The sequence below is a fragment of the Batrachochytrium dendrobatidis genome (genome assembly GCF_000203795.2).
Source record: "Batrachochytrium dendrobatidis JAM81 unplaced genomic scaffold BATDEscaffold_5, whole genome shotgun sequence".
NCBI lineage: Eukaryota > Fungi > Chytridiomycota > Chytridiomycetes > Rhizophydiales > Batrachochytrium > Batrachochytrium dendrobatidis.
In genome coordinates, this window is record NW_006281103.1 from 360,396 (window position 1) to 374,709 (window position 14,314).

A 14,314-nucleotide genomic window follows, 5' to 3' on the forward strand; every position below is an offset into this window, starting at 1 on the left:
TCCATCAAATTATTCGCTTGTCGATTATTACGATTTCCAGTCATATTCACATAAAATGAAATATTTTTGTAATGTTCAAATATTCGTTACTAAAAATTGACATTATAATTCAATAAACACAATCTTGATCATCTAATACAAACTAGTTTTATAAAATTAGTTTGTAAATTGTTCTCTTTCAATGCAATCACACATTTCACAATCAACAAGTTTATCGATTGTAATCCAGTAATTGGGTTCAATCACTGTTTTCATGCTAATCATGAAAAATAACAGAGTTTAGAAGACAATACTGTCTAGTAATTTCGTGTAAATTCATACATTTCACAAAAGTGTATATTCTATTATTCTCATTTCGTGTTCCATTTTACATGAATACAGCTATACTTGAACCTTTATCATTCTTTTTATTTTGGTATTTAAATATCCTTGTACGTTTGCAGTGTTTGTTTGATGATTATTGTCGCAGTGACGGTTCTACCAAGCAAGACTTGTAATCAACGAAACTCCTCGTTTGATCCAATGTAATTGAGGAAGATTCGATGGAAGTTCAATGGTCAGTACGTAGTTTGTGGAGTGGCCGGTTGTAGAAAGAGTACCCGCTCGTGTTAATGTCTTGTATACCGGACAGTTGTAGATTCCAGATTCGGGTTTCTTTCGATTGGGTTTGGGAAGAAGCCATAATACACTCATTTCTGTATATAATTCTTTGGGTCGACTTTCAGTCAAACATCTTTGTACTGGATCCCATCGAGCACCTTCAAGAAATAGTCCTCGAATATAGCATCCATCGCTTGGTTTACTTCGGAACTCGTCCCATTTGGTATCCATGACTTTAAATTCAAATCCAAGTAAATCAATCGATACTACATATTTACGAGCGTAGTTTTGTAGAGTTCCTGTAAGGAATGCCTGTGGAAAGAAAAACCCACTAATCCAAAATACTGTTGGAATGCCCTGATCAATCCACTTTTGAATAAACTCGCATCGGAGTGTCAAATCTACACCCCACGATGCAAGCGATTTTAGTGATGGATACGCCTTGGCTGCCCAGATTTCAGGCACTTGGTTGATGTACATGCTATTGCACATTGTTTCCAAAGACTCGGAAAGCACAACAAGACCCTTGAGTGCTTTGATCATTTCAATAGTGGTTGAATGAATGGTTGACAGTAGTCTGTTGTATCGAATCACCTCTTGTACAAGCACTGTCGACATGCTTTCCTTGTACTCGATGGGATATTTTTTGGTCACATAGTCCATGGAAAATGGCTTGGGGATTTTTTGCTGAATCATTGCAGCAATATCTGATAGCTGTTCATCTCGTGTTTTTCCCGATGAACTCTTACTGCTTTTTGGCATCAACGTGAGTAGCGATTCAAACAAATCATATGTCTTTTTTTGTGCAAAGGTGATGTTGGCATTGTTGTGCATTGCAAAAATCTCGGTGGTTTCGTCAATTGGCAATGATTTAATGTATGCCTTGTAAGAATTGTACGAGTCCGCTGGAATCGACTTATATACGACGCTACTGGAAAATAAATATGTGTCTTCAAGAACTTTGGGTGTGTAGTAGTCTTCCAAAATTCCCATAATCAACCGCCGATCCCAATCATCAGTCACACGTCCACCATAGTTGATCTCACCAACAGTGTATTTCAGTACCTTGAACGGAATCTCCTCATATTCCTCCAAGAACATCTTAAGCTGCCGAATGCAAATACGCAAATCTCCGTCTGTGAACTCGTAGGGAATGTTCCATCCAAGCGCACCAAATTTACGACGCTCCTGAATAACAGCATGGAAAAAGCACAGTGAAAACAAAAGTTTTTTCCACTCGACTGGTTTTTGGCATTGATTCAGCATTTCATCGTTAAAGGTGCTATAGTTGCGCATAAGATTGGCTTTGATACCGTTTGGAGGTTCAAGCGTTGTTTTTACACCATTTTGAAGGATTGTAACTGGAAATTTAGGTGTTGGCATTGATGTCAACCAAAGACGGAAATCTCGGTGCACCTTGTCCATTGTAATGCTGTCAATAACGCGGTCTAAACTGGGCATCCACGATGGTGACAAATGACAATTTTGAAGTAGAATCCATAGTCCACGCTCCATACCCTCCTTCATCAATGCTTCTGCACGCGGACCCTGCCCTTGACCTAAAGACACAGAGGTCAATTTCTTAGACATGCGCATTTCTTCAGCAAACTTGTAAAGCGAATTTGCAGGATCTGCTCCTGGTGAAAGCACAAAAATAAGAGGTGTAAGTGGAGTTGATTCCTTAAACAGCGCTGAAAGATCAGATGTCTGTGGCTCAATAAAACGCTCCCCTAACTGCGCTGCAACAAAATCTTGAATGCCAGAAGTTACACAATCAGCGCGCAAGCAACGCAGCAGCAGCAATTTTTGGAATCCATCAAGTTTATCTTGCCAGATTCCTGGCAATGGCTCACGATGAGGCGTAGAACTATCGAATATAGCCATGTAATGATCAATCGATTCTGTAAATCCAGTATCAAAATCAGTAAAAAAGGCAAGTGTTGATAGCCCCATAATTGCATTCCAACTTTGCACAGATAACCAATCGGGTGCTGGATTTTGCAGAGTTTTATCGTGAGCGGCACTGCCAGTAAGAAGAAATCGCCATTCATCCATATCAATTTTGTTATCGTTCATAAGAATCCGAATTGTCAGCAAAAACGAAAAAAGCAGCTTGTGTTTCTCAAACAAGGATCTGCACACATTGGTAAAAAGCGAAAATGTAAAGTAGTCGTTGATGTTGAAAACACGCTGCTCAATATCATCTGATTTTTCTGAATGACTGATGGCTGAAGTAAATAGGTTCATAAACCAATTCAAAGAGTATTGATACATGGGATCAATGCTTGCCAGCTCAGTGATGCAAAAGAATAAAATGCGTGTGCGGACTGCTACAGGCACATACTTGTTTCGCGTTGTGTCGATTTCCCTTTCAGTCTGCTCAGCGGCTGCTACTTTTTGCTGAATTTCTTCAGACGTTTCTTTTGAAGCACCAAGAGTTTCAATCAAACGCTCATCATCAACCGGGCTTCCTTGAACCGAGGATAAAAGATATAGAATCTTGTCTTCAATCTCCTTTAACTCTCGTTTCATCTAAAAAACATAAAGTGTAAATAAAACTTTTTTCAGTAAACCTATTCCAAATAATTTGACCAAACTTTTGTAGTGGTTGTATATTACCTGTGCATTATTAATAGTGAGTTGGTTTTTAGCTTCCTCAAGATCGGGTCGTTCATTTGCCACGACAATTGCTAGCAACTGATCTTCCAGTCCGCTTGGAGCTAGAGTAAAGTTGACAAGTGTTGCAGTGGCACTGGTTTCTGGAGAGTAGTGTGGATTTGGAAGCTTAGTAGTAATGTAAAACTTGAAATCGTCGTGATATGGAAGAATACTATCGCCAACCTTGATCACTGTGCTTCCTCCCTGTTTAAAAGTCTGACGCATTAGTATAGGCTCAAGTGCTGGATCAAGCTTTTCTCCAACGTTTTCAAGAAGAACCGATTTTCCAAACCGAATGGCATTTTCAAGAGTGCGCAAAAAGTCGCGGTCGGTCAATTTGACGATATCCAAACTATGTTCACGCTCCATATTTCGGATCCATTTGTTTGCCTGTCCTTGTGGGTCGATCAGCAAAGGCCAGCGACGTGAGTTTTGTACAATAATAGCATTGTCTCTACTAAGCGAGTCTTTTGGTAGACCAAACAACTCCCATTCTCGAAGTTTGACGTTGTCACCAAGCGCATCCCAAAGTGAGGTATTTTCAGAATGAGGGATCTTCAGCTGAAGCACACTGCCAATCCACTCACGCATCAGCAAGCTACGATATTCTGCAGTAAATGGACCAAGATAGGCAATAGCTCCACTCGCAAGTAAAATATCGCCAATAATGTTTCCAATCTTCATGTCAAACTGGTCAACTGCAAGTGCCCATCGCTGTTTTTCACCACTCAGGCCAGAAATCAACTTTCCAGCTCGAGACAATTTGACATTGCATTCTTCTACTTTACGAGATAGTTCTTCCTTTTTAGCAACCGACTCGGCATACTTTTTCTCCATCTCTTTAATGTTCATTTCAGCCTCCTTCATCTTTTTCTTGAGCTCGGCAAGAGCCTTGAGCGTAGCGTCCAATGATTCTTGCGCTTCTTGCAAACGGGCACGCTTAGGAGCAACAGAGCGAGATACCCAATAGTATTTTTCCATTGCACGTACCCATTGACACATGGAAGTCGCTGCACGAGACACACGTGAAATGACGCTGACCTGAAATTCAGGCGAGTCAATGTATGGCTTAATTTTTTGAACCGTGGCTTCTGCAATATTTTCCTTGTCAAAATTCATTAGACTATCCAAGAAGCGTTGAGGGTCAGCTAGTAATGCACGACCTGGTTCCCAGTAATCGTCAATCTTTTTTCCTGGCTTGTCTCCATCAATTTTTTTAGGCTTGATACCCTTCATGATGCAAATAGCTTCAATCACAAGTTTAACGCCTTCGGGGGGTCTTTGCATAGATCGAACTTCAATAATGTCGTTTTTGGAAAGAGAGTTGAGAGATTCAACAGCAGCATCAAGGGCTGGAAGTGCTTCATCCAAATCGCGCTTAGCATCTTCAGCAATAGCCTTGGTTTCCTCAGCCTTTTTACTGGATGCCAGCTCTTCCTTGATGACATTCTCTTTGATTTCCTCGGCCTTGATTTTGTCCACAGCAATTTTTTTCATGGCATACTCTGTTTCTTGACTGGTCTGCATTAACATGGGTTGCATGGCTTCGAGTTCTTCCTGTAAAATCTCTACTTCTTTTGTAGCATTAAGCAGTTTTTCCAAACCTGTAGCTGTGCGTTTGCGAAGAGAAATCAGTTCATTGCGTTTCTTTTCTAGCAATCGTTTGTATAAACCAAGCAGCTCAAGATACGATTTTGGAGTGACATAATTGTTTCTGCTCAACTCTGACCGATAGGTAATGCATCTTTCGCGAACGGATTCGTGCATAAACACACAAAGGTTTACAATTCCATCAATAACATGCTCTGATCCCAAATCACTTATTTCAGATATAGAATTGGCAGCAACACTACGCAGAGCATCTTCTGGCCAGGTGGAAAACCAATCAATTGTGCAGCAATTAACCAAACTTGGAAACATGCGAAGTCGGTTTCTAAATGGATCGCCAATTGGGCTCATACAAACAATCAAATGAAGATTGGTGCGAATCCGTTGTATATACAAAGCAAATAGGTTTTCTCGGGTGCTTGGAATTGCCTGCTCGGCAGCAATTGGGCGAACTCCATTCAGAATACGATCCATTTCTTCACTCGTGTAAATATTGGGTACATCACCACCATTGAGTATATTGTTGATATCCTCAAGATTGCTCTCTGATACAATTTGCGTGTCGGTATACAAAAATACTGTAGGTTTTCCTTCCAGACCAGCGGCAAATAAAACCTGTTAATATTGAGCATAGTCCCAGTATAGGTTAGTTAAAAACAGTAGAATACGTCAAATAGCCACATTTGATTGGTTTACAATATTCTTTACCTTTTTTAGATCATCTCGCCATTCCGTTTGACCATAATTTTTTGAAATTTCAATCTGAAATTGCTCAAACTCTTCCATAAATGTTGCTAATCTACTCAAGCTTTGACGACCACTTCCGCCTACACCAAGCAAAAGTGCATGTCCTCCTGGCTGGCGAATTATACGGCAAATACGACTTACGTGCTCAATTGCATCCAAAAACATGACTAGTTTCATTGGACTGGTAGATGATCCATTGTAGTCATCAAGGTACTCTTCTGCCAGCTTTACCAGTCGACGTAAATCCTAAAATAAATAGTACAACCAGTGTTAGAGTTGAAAATAGCTAAATGCAAAAGTCAAAGTAGCAATAGTTGTAGAATGTATAGCATTGGTGTTGACATGCCTTGACTTCAGTGTAAATCTTTGGATCTGCTCCAGGAGTCATATAATCGCCATAAAGGAGTGGCTCACTAATAACGACCTCGCTCCACGACAAATCCAGTTTATCGTTCATTGTATTCATCATGAGAGTTTTGAACCAATTTTTGTCGACGTTATCTACAAGTCTATCTTGGAATACACGTTGGCATTCATGAATCCACAGTCGAACAATATCTGTTTCGACATTGACAGTCTTGAGATCAGCACTGAGAACGCCTTGTATCACCTTTGCCAAATCACGTAAATTAAACGTATAATGTGATTTGGTTGGAGTGGGCAATAGCTCAGATCTAATGGTGTTGTAAATGGCGATAGACGCATCCACAAGCGAATCGGTGCTCTTTGTAATTTCTGGAGGAAATTTGCTAAGAAATCCACCAAGAATCGTGGTAAAAATACGTTTTAAAGAAGTATTTTCCATTTCAACGAAACCAATCAAGTTGAAATGTCTTAAAAACCGGCTTGTGGTTGGGTTGCGACCACCTCCAGGAGGACCCATGGCACAAATAAAGGAAATGTCGACAATTTCCATAAATTTGCCAATATTTTTACGATCATACCATCCCTGACAATCCATCCATTGACGAAGCAGTTCAATTGGTGGCTGGGCATTGCAAATGTCAAGCTGAGGCATATTGAGATCGTCGATGAAAATAATAAACTTTTTTCCTACAGGCGGACCAAACACACCCTTGCGACGCTTCTCTAGTTTACTATCAATAAGATCCTGTGTCTGGTTTGCACTTGTTCTTGCAGAAAAGTTGATGATCAACGGAGTCCAATTGACATCAAGTCCTTTCATGAGCTTCTGCTGAATTGTGATGCTTTTTCCAGTACCAGTAGGTCCGGTACATAGCACGTGGTAGTCGTTTTTTACAAGAATATCGATAAGAAAACTGTTTCGCACAGTATCCATTGTCTGGACAATCATGTCAGATTTACCCGATTTAAAAGCTTGATCTTCGTTATCCGATTCAAGAAGATGCATCCAGTTTATCCACTCTAGTTTTTCAATATTAAACGTAAAATCATACACCAAACCACTGTCTGGAATAACGGTTGAGCATGAGTGAGATACCAGCTGTCCACGCAACCATGAATCAAACTTTTTTCGACCTTCTGTATCGCCAGTCGCACCAACAGACCAAACCAATGCAAAAATAAATAATGGCCCAATAACTTTTTTGAACTCTAGGGACTGGATTGGTTGCTTGTCGCCAACTGGGTTGGCAAGTGGTTTAAACAGAGAGTCTAGAATGCGCAAAAGACTGGCCACCAATCCTCCATTTGTAGTTGGTACAGCTTCTTTAACTGATTTTCGAACAAAATCAAGGCTGGCATTTAGATAATGTTCCAAAATAGGCTCGAGCTGTTCGCGAAGCACGGAAGCTAAATTTTCACCCAAAGTAGTATGTTGTAGCTTGAACCAACTCACACATAGTGGCAAGATACCAAGCGCATCGGGTTCCATATATATCATTCCACAACGAGAAACTGTGGCAGGGGATGCAAATGCAAGGTCTTGAACTTCAAACATCATGGTTTGTGAAGGCGACATTTTAATAATCTCTCCGCTTGATAAGCATAGCTTCTTGTTATCGTCGAGTAGTGTGTTCATGGATTCAACCCAAACTGCATCGACTGGACCGTCAAACACATACCACTTTTTATCCAATGATGTGTCCTCAACACCTTCTCTCATTAAACAAGATAGGATTCCATCGCTCCATTCGTGTGTTTGTTGGTCAAATTCTCCATATAACTGTCCCATTGTGATTGATTTAGGATTGAGGGTATTTACTTTGACCTAAAAATGTAAATCAAAAAGTTGTAGTGTCAGCAGATTTTGCTTGGTGTATCAAAAACTATAACATAGTCAACCACACCACGGCTTGATTCACAGGTTGATTTTTTAGACAAAAACAATCCTACCTTTTGAAACGTAGTTCCATTTGGAGCAATATCTCCTTCAAGAGCAGACAGACTGCGAGACAAAACGCGAAGACACGAGGTTTTACCGCCGCCTGTTGGTCCTACAAGCATAAGTCCGTGTCGCACAACAGTGGTCTCATATAGCTGAATACACTTGCGAATAAACACTTCTTGGGGTTGAAGACCCAATTTTTCACAAGAACGATAAAGTGAACCGAGAAGCTTGTCATAGTCGATTCTTGATTGTTCAATGCCAGGGAAAAGATCGCTAATGATGCCATTAAATAATGGAACATCGTCTGCTAGAAATTTAGGAAGATTGCAATCACATAAAGCGCGCAACAGAATGAGATCCTCGCCGGCAGTTGGTTGTTCGCGCTTGAGATTTCCAGCCGACGAAATAACTGTTTTAACAGCGCGCATACCAAAGTCGTAATGGTCTTGTGATGACAATTGTTCAGAACTGAGCTTGAATGTCACTACCATTTTTTCAGCAAGTACTTTGGCATTGGAGAATCCAAACGAAAATAAGGAAATCTCACCAATCATGGCATAGTTGGGAATCATCATGGCTACTGGGCGGAACAGAGCTTTCAAATTGTCTGGCAACTCAGTACGACCGGCATAGCCTGGATTCATTGTGATAAAAATGGCATTGCTTGCATTCAGAGGCAAATCAACGCCTTCAAACATAAACCGAGTCTGACCAGCAACACACGCCTTTTGGATTGTAGTGATTTGCTGAGCAATAACTGATAATACTTCAATATCAATACGATTGAATTCATCAAAACAAGCCCATGCTCCACTGGCTGCCAATCCCTTGAAAAACTTGGCCATTGCAAGATAGTCCAGTTGATCGGAACAATTAAACACAACACACTGTTTTGCAAGTGCCTTGGCCAGATCTTTGACAGTTTCAGTTTTTCCGGTACCTAAGTATAATAATATTAGCTTTTGTTCGTGTTTATATATTTTCAATCTGCGAAAATCTACGCCAGACTGTGAATTTGATCAATGCATGACAATTTATACTCACCAGCAGGACCAGCGGGAGCACCTCCCATTCCAAGATGCATTGCTCCAGTGAGAGTCAGGTAGCAGCGGTCAGTCAATGGGGTAATAACCAGTCTGCCAGTGTTGCCAAGGTACTCATAACCATACTTGAAATTTGCATTCACAATCTTGATTCTTAATTCGTCTTGCTCCCAATAGTATCGCAACTGACTAATCCACTCAAAATCATTGGCATTGGATATGTTCGAGTCCACTAGTTTTTTAACAACGTCGCGACTGTGAACGTCAATCACAATAAGATCTCCAAGAACAAGACGATTGAGAAAGGGAAGCTCTCCCCGTACCAATGTAACCAAACCCTGAAGCTGTGATAAAAGCTTGGCATAAAGCGCCTTGAGTCCAGAAACTCCAGACTTGAGGGCTTCTGTGACTTCTGTAGTCCAAAAGGTTTGTGATCCTGCCAAAACAGCTTGTCCTGGCCAGTTGAGAACCCAAGAAGCCCGCGTCTGTGTTGAATATGTTCCAATAGCATCTCGAATCACCTTTTTTACACTTTGACGCATTTGATCTTCCACACGAAGCAACCATTCTTCAACTGGTCCTTTTGGATAAAATGGCTCTTCAAAATCAATTTTCTCACCCTCGGCTGAATACATGGCCAAGATTTTTCGATCTGGCGCAAATTCAAGTGAGGCCACATTTTCAAAGCATTTACGAAGATGGGGCTGAACTGCAGTTGGATCTTTGGTTTGTGATAGAATTTGAAGCAGTTCATCGTCACTGAGAAAGAAGAATCTTGGAAACGAAATACGTTTTCCCTCTAGATATGCAGAAAGTCCCTTGGAAACTAATTCAAGCAGCTTGTTGCATTCGCGAAACGAGTCCAGTAATTTGTAGTCACTGCAGCAGTCAATGACACCTGGTTTTTGTTTTGCCTGGCTCATGATTCGGCGCCAAGTGCGATCCATGGTGGTAAATCGCTTAGACTCGACTGGAAGTTGGGTAACAATATCGTCGCTACCAAAAATGGGCTCTAGATAAAGCCAAGAGCGTTGGCATGCCATCCATGCATCCAAAACTTCTTGGACTGTGCGCAATTTGTTTTCCCAAAAACTGATTTTTTCCGAAAATGGCTTTTTGTATGGGGAAAAACTCATGCCTTGAGTCATGACAATATGGTCATCTAGCAATCGTGTGACTTCCTCTGATGTTTTCATAATAAAAGTGCCAGTGTCCTTGTAGGGAAGAATCTCAAGCATGGTTGATTTCCATTCGGTATCCATTTTTTCAAGAGCATTTTCAATAGAGTACTCTTTTCCAGCAACATCGCATACTTTGGAGATGAGGTCGACACGATCCAAAAGTTTCATATTCAGTAAATTAGTAAGCGTAAATGACGCATCAGGATGCAGATTCATGTTGAGTTCTTCGCTCAATCGATCCCAATGGCGATCTCGCATCCCAGGATTTCGAAGTGCTTGAATAAGTGGTAGATATGGTTTGAACTCTTCGACCTCTTCCTTGATTTGACCAGCTACAGCAAGGCAGCCAGGACTATTTTTAAAGTGCTTGAAGCTTTTGAAAATAGTGCGCCAAGCATTCATTAAATTTTTTTCTACTTCTTCAGCATTGAGCTCAAGAAACCCACCCAGCATCCATTGATCTTTCCAGCGAGTCCAGTCGTGACAAGTGAGCCACAAATTCTTGTACGGCTCAAACTCGCGTATTAACTGGGCCACTTCATCATACTTGGTTGGTTCTTGATTGAACAGCCGTTCGCGACTATTAAACAAAGTTGCAAGAGACTGAGCTTCTTTAAGTTCGGTAGATATTCTATTAACATCAGCAACAATCTCGGTAATACGTGACAGATCAGAGTGTTTACTGAATTCAGCAATGATGGTTGTAAGAGTGTAGATGCGATCTTTGAAAACTTCTTGATCGGTAGACAGGTTTCGAGAAAACGTTGCTTCATCAGCTGTAAGAGCTAGTTCTGTAGCAGCCATCAATTCATCAATTCGTTGAGACCAGCCAAACGCATTCCAACGAGCACGCATATCTTCATTGCTACACTCAAATCGATGCTTTTCAAGAACCTCATAGTTGTGCAGCATTTCTTGAATACGAAGATTTTGCTGGCGACTTGATTCGGCTACAGTTTTGATATAATCTCGCAGTCCAATCAGCTCTTCAATTTTGGTTGGGCGTTCTTTGAGTCGAGTTTGGATCTGTACAAACGTTTGAGAAATAGATACTGCAAGCTTTGCTGTTCGCTTACTGAGAAGCTCCAAAATGACTTTACTAAGATCTTTACGCATAGCAGAACGAAGACTTTCACAATTGATCCAAAATAATCCAATAATAATGTGATTGGGAATATCTTTATCCAATGCTTCCCACTCTGAAGTGTATTTGGCAATGTCTTGTTCCATTTCTGCAACTGTGCGATTCTCGCTTTCGTACTGAATTGCAAATTGTGCTATATCAAGATTAAGTAATTTTGTATGTTTTTCATACTGGGAAATATAAGTATCCAGTGGTGCAAGTCCCTTTCGAATGGCCTGTAGCAAGCAAGCGCGTAGTTTGTTTATAGCAGGTTCTTTGTGGTGAACCGTTTGAAGAGTGGGCTTGGATGCCCAAAACATTTGATCCAACACAAGTGGTTCAAGTTGTGGAAGGTTTTCGGGTGTATTGATTGCTTTTTCAAAAATAGCCATAAGCGACGATTCAAAAGCACGAAAATCTGTGTTATACTGCAAACGACCAGCTTTAAATAGCAGGTCAAGCATAAATAATGGCTTGCGAGGCTCCTTTCCGTTTGAATCAATGACTCGAACATCGCTTATAGAATTAATCGTTACAGTTTGCAAAGTAATACTTTTGATGAGTTTGGTATACTCTTGCAAAGAGTTGAGTACCAGAAATCTTAGCGAGTCTTGCATTATAAAATTGATTGCAGTCATAACCTTGAATAGTTTGCTGATTTTGTATACTTCCATGTTCGATTCTTGCATATTGTACCATCCCTTGCCCACATCTTTAAATCCAGTCTTGATGATATTTTTAAGAACATTTATCCACCTATAATTACCAATCAATCAATAACAGTCAATACTGCTATATTTGATCAAACTATAAAGCAACACTACTTGAAACAGATTTATAAAGTCAAACGCTTACCCATCTTTGAGTGTTCCTCGAACATTTTGAAGAGCTTGTGATTGAAGCTGCTCAAACTCGTCAATTTTGACAATTTTGGTGATATTGGTAGCAAACAGATTGGTATTGGCCAACTTTTCACATTCAATCCTGACTTTAGCCAATGTGCGAATTACTTCAACTTTGGTGAGGAACGATGCAAATTCAAATGACTTTTTGCTTGCAACAAAATCAAACATGGGCAACGGTATCTTTCCAAATCTAATAGAATTAAAATTAGTATTTCTATGACTACATTTTAACAAGCTATAGCCAACCTACTCTTGAATTGCGTGCTCTGGTTCAAGAATTGGCAACTCTATTGATGGATAATTGAAACGACCCATTGGTGTTGATACCTGTTTTTGAATGTAATTCATATTGATTAGGATCCAATCTTGATGCTCTTCCAGGTAATATATGCATGAAAATAGTTGGCATACCTCTTTTTGAAATACTAAACTGTTCATTGTACGAGCATAGTCTAACGAATATTCAGCAACAAGTTCATCGACTGCAGGAGTTCCGCGTAATTTCTTAAATGTCTTGGTTTCGATCCCAGCCTTTTCCATAATTCTCTTAATCTGCTCAGACGAAATTTGAGAAATATCTTCTCCAATCGGCATGCAATCTATATATAAACTCAATCGCTGATATTTACAAAGCAAACCATGACACCATTCGGATGGGTATAAAACTGATTTAATGAGTACCCTAAAACACAAAAGATCTCGTGCAATCAGAAAAAGTAGTCACAACTTACAAGTTTTAATGCAGCTTGATATCGCTCATAGTATGCAAAAATGACTCGTTGTGCAAACTGTTCAGGATTTTCAGCAAGAAACATAAGATTGATTCTACACAATACAAATACGGTTGAGTGCATTTCATCAAGTTTTGTGATATGCATGTACACCAAGTTGATCAAGCACTGTAGGTATACCTATCAATCCAAGCTTCTTTATCGGTCGTCATCCGAGGGTTACCCATTTCTTGACTAAAATCCTCACGCAAAGCTTCGTCGTCTGGATTTAACGAGGCATTAAAGTCATCATCGGTTTTGCAATCAAGAGTCCAGCCATCAAATGAGCGCCACTTTATTTTCCATTTATTACAGAGTTGATCATATGCGACGGCAATGCAATCCATCCACTCGCAGCCATTGAAGCCGCGTGCTGGAATAGGAATAACTGCGTATCGAATATCAGGAGCATTAGGGCAAGTCAATCCACAAGACAATGGAAGCGACGCCAATTTTTTCAATGCTTCAGGTGTGGGGTCGTCAGGAACAACCGACATATCAAGCCAATCATTGACAGTACGCGTTTCAAACTCGGTATTATCGAAAATACTTAGAGGAAGTAGGTTTGCAAAATCTGTAGTAGTTAAGCTTTTTTTCTGTGGTGTTGCTAATCCAAAGTCAGTAGAAAGATGACTGGCTTCATGGTTTGCGTTTGAATTCTTTACAGGTGTATCATCGTCATTTTGTTTTTCCAAGTCTTCAATGCTATTCATGTGTTGATCAGATTGTGGTAAAGCAGTGTTTTGAAGATTCAAAGGTATTTTTTTATCAGTCTTGTCAGTAAAATCGGTCAATGGATTAGCACCAATTGCTCCAGACGCTTTAAGTCGATCCAACCCATCGATAATAAGCAAATCAAGGCGATGTGAAGAATACATTCTTTTACGTCGCTCAATTTCAATTTTCCGAGGAGTCTGACCAGGACGAGACACAAATGGTAGCATAACCTTTGGTTCTAGTGCTTTACGATAATTAATTTGAGTATGTGGGATGGCTGTTGATTTGGTGGACTGAATACTAGAAGTAGGTGGGGTTTGAACCATTTGAGCAGCAAACGAATCTTGTTTGCTTATTGGTCGGCGGAACGAGCGTGTTGAAGGTACAGTTGCAGACGAGGCAACATAGCTAGGTTTACCAATTGGAGGGAGTGGCTTTGGAGTACCAAAAAATGTTGGTTCGGGGTAGTCAAGAGGGCTTAAAATATATTCACTAAAAACTGCACATCTGCCAAGTGGAGCTGCAGCCGGTGCAATAGTTGGTCTATCTTGCACAGATGAAAATGAAGGAACAAGTATTTTTGACCTGTCTGACGCAGCTGTTGGATCTACCACAAGAGGGACATGCACCCTTCTATTGTCCATTGGCCAA

General features: G+C 40.3%; 1 protein-coding gene across 1 annotated transcript; it reads right to left on the reverse strand.

Moving 5' to 3' along the window:
* Window positions 1-389: 389 nt before the first annotated feature.
* On the reverse strand, window positions 390-14,307 carry BATDEDRAFT_87960 (uncharacterized protein; the record flags this gene model as incomplete). The annotated part of the gene is made up of 11 exons (XM_006678671.1): window positions 390-3,132; window positions 3,220-5,481; window positions 5,575-5,859; window positions 5,966-7,804; window positions 7,930-8,864; window positions 8,969-12,027; window positions 12,127-12,366; window positions 12,427-12,503; window positions 12,588-12,794; window positions 12,908-13,001; window positions 13,088-14,307. 11 exons carry the CDS (start codon window positions 14,305-14,307, stop codon window positions 478-480), a joined length of 12,873 nt encoding a protein of 4,290 aa, XP_006678734.1. The 3' UTR covers window positions 390-477.
* Window positions 14,308-14,314: the final 7 nt, after the last annotated feature.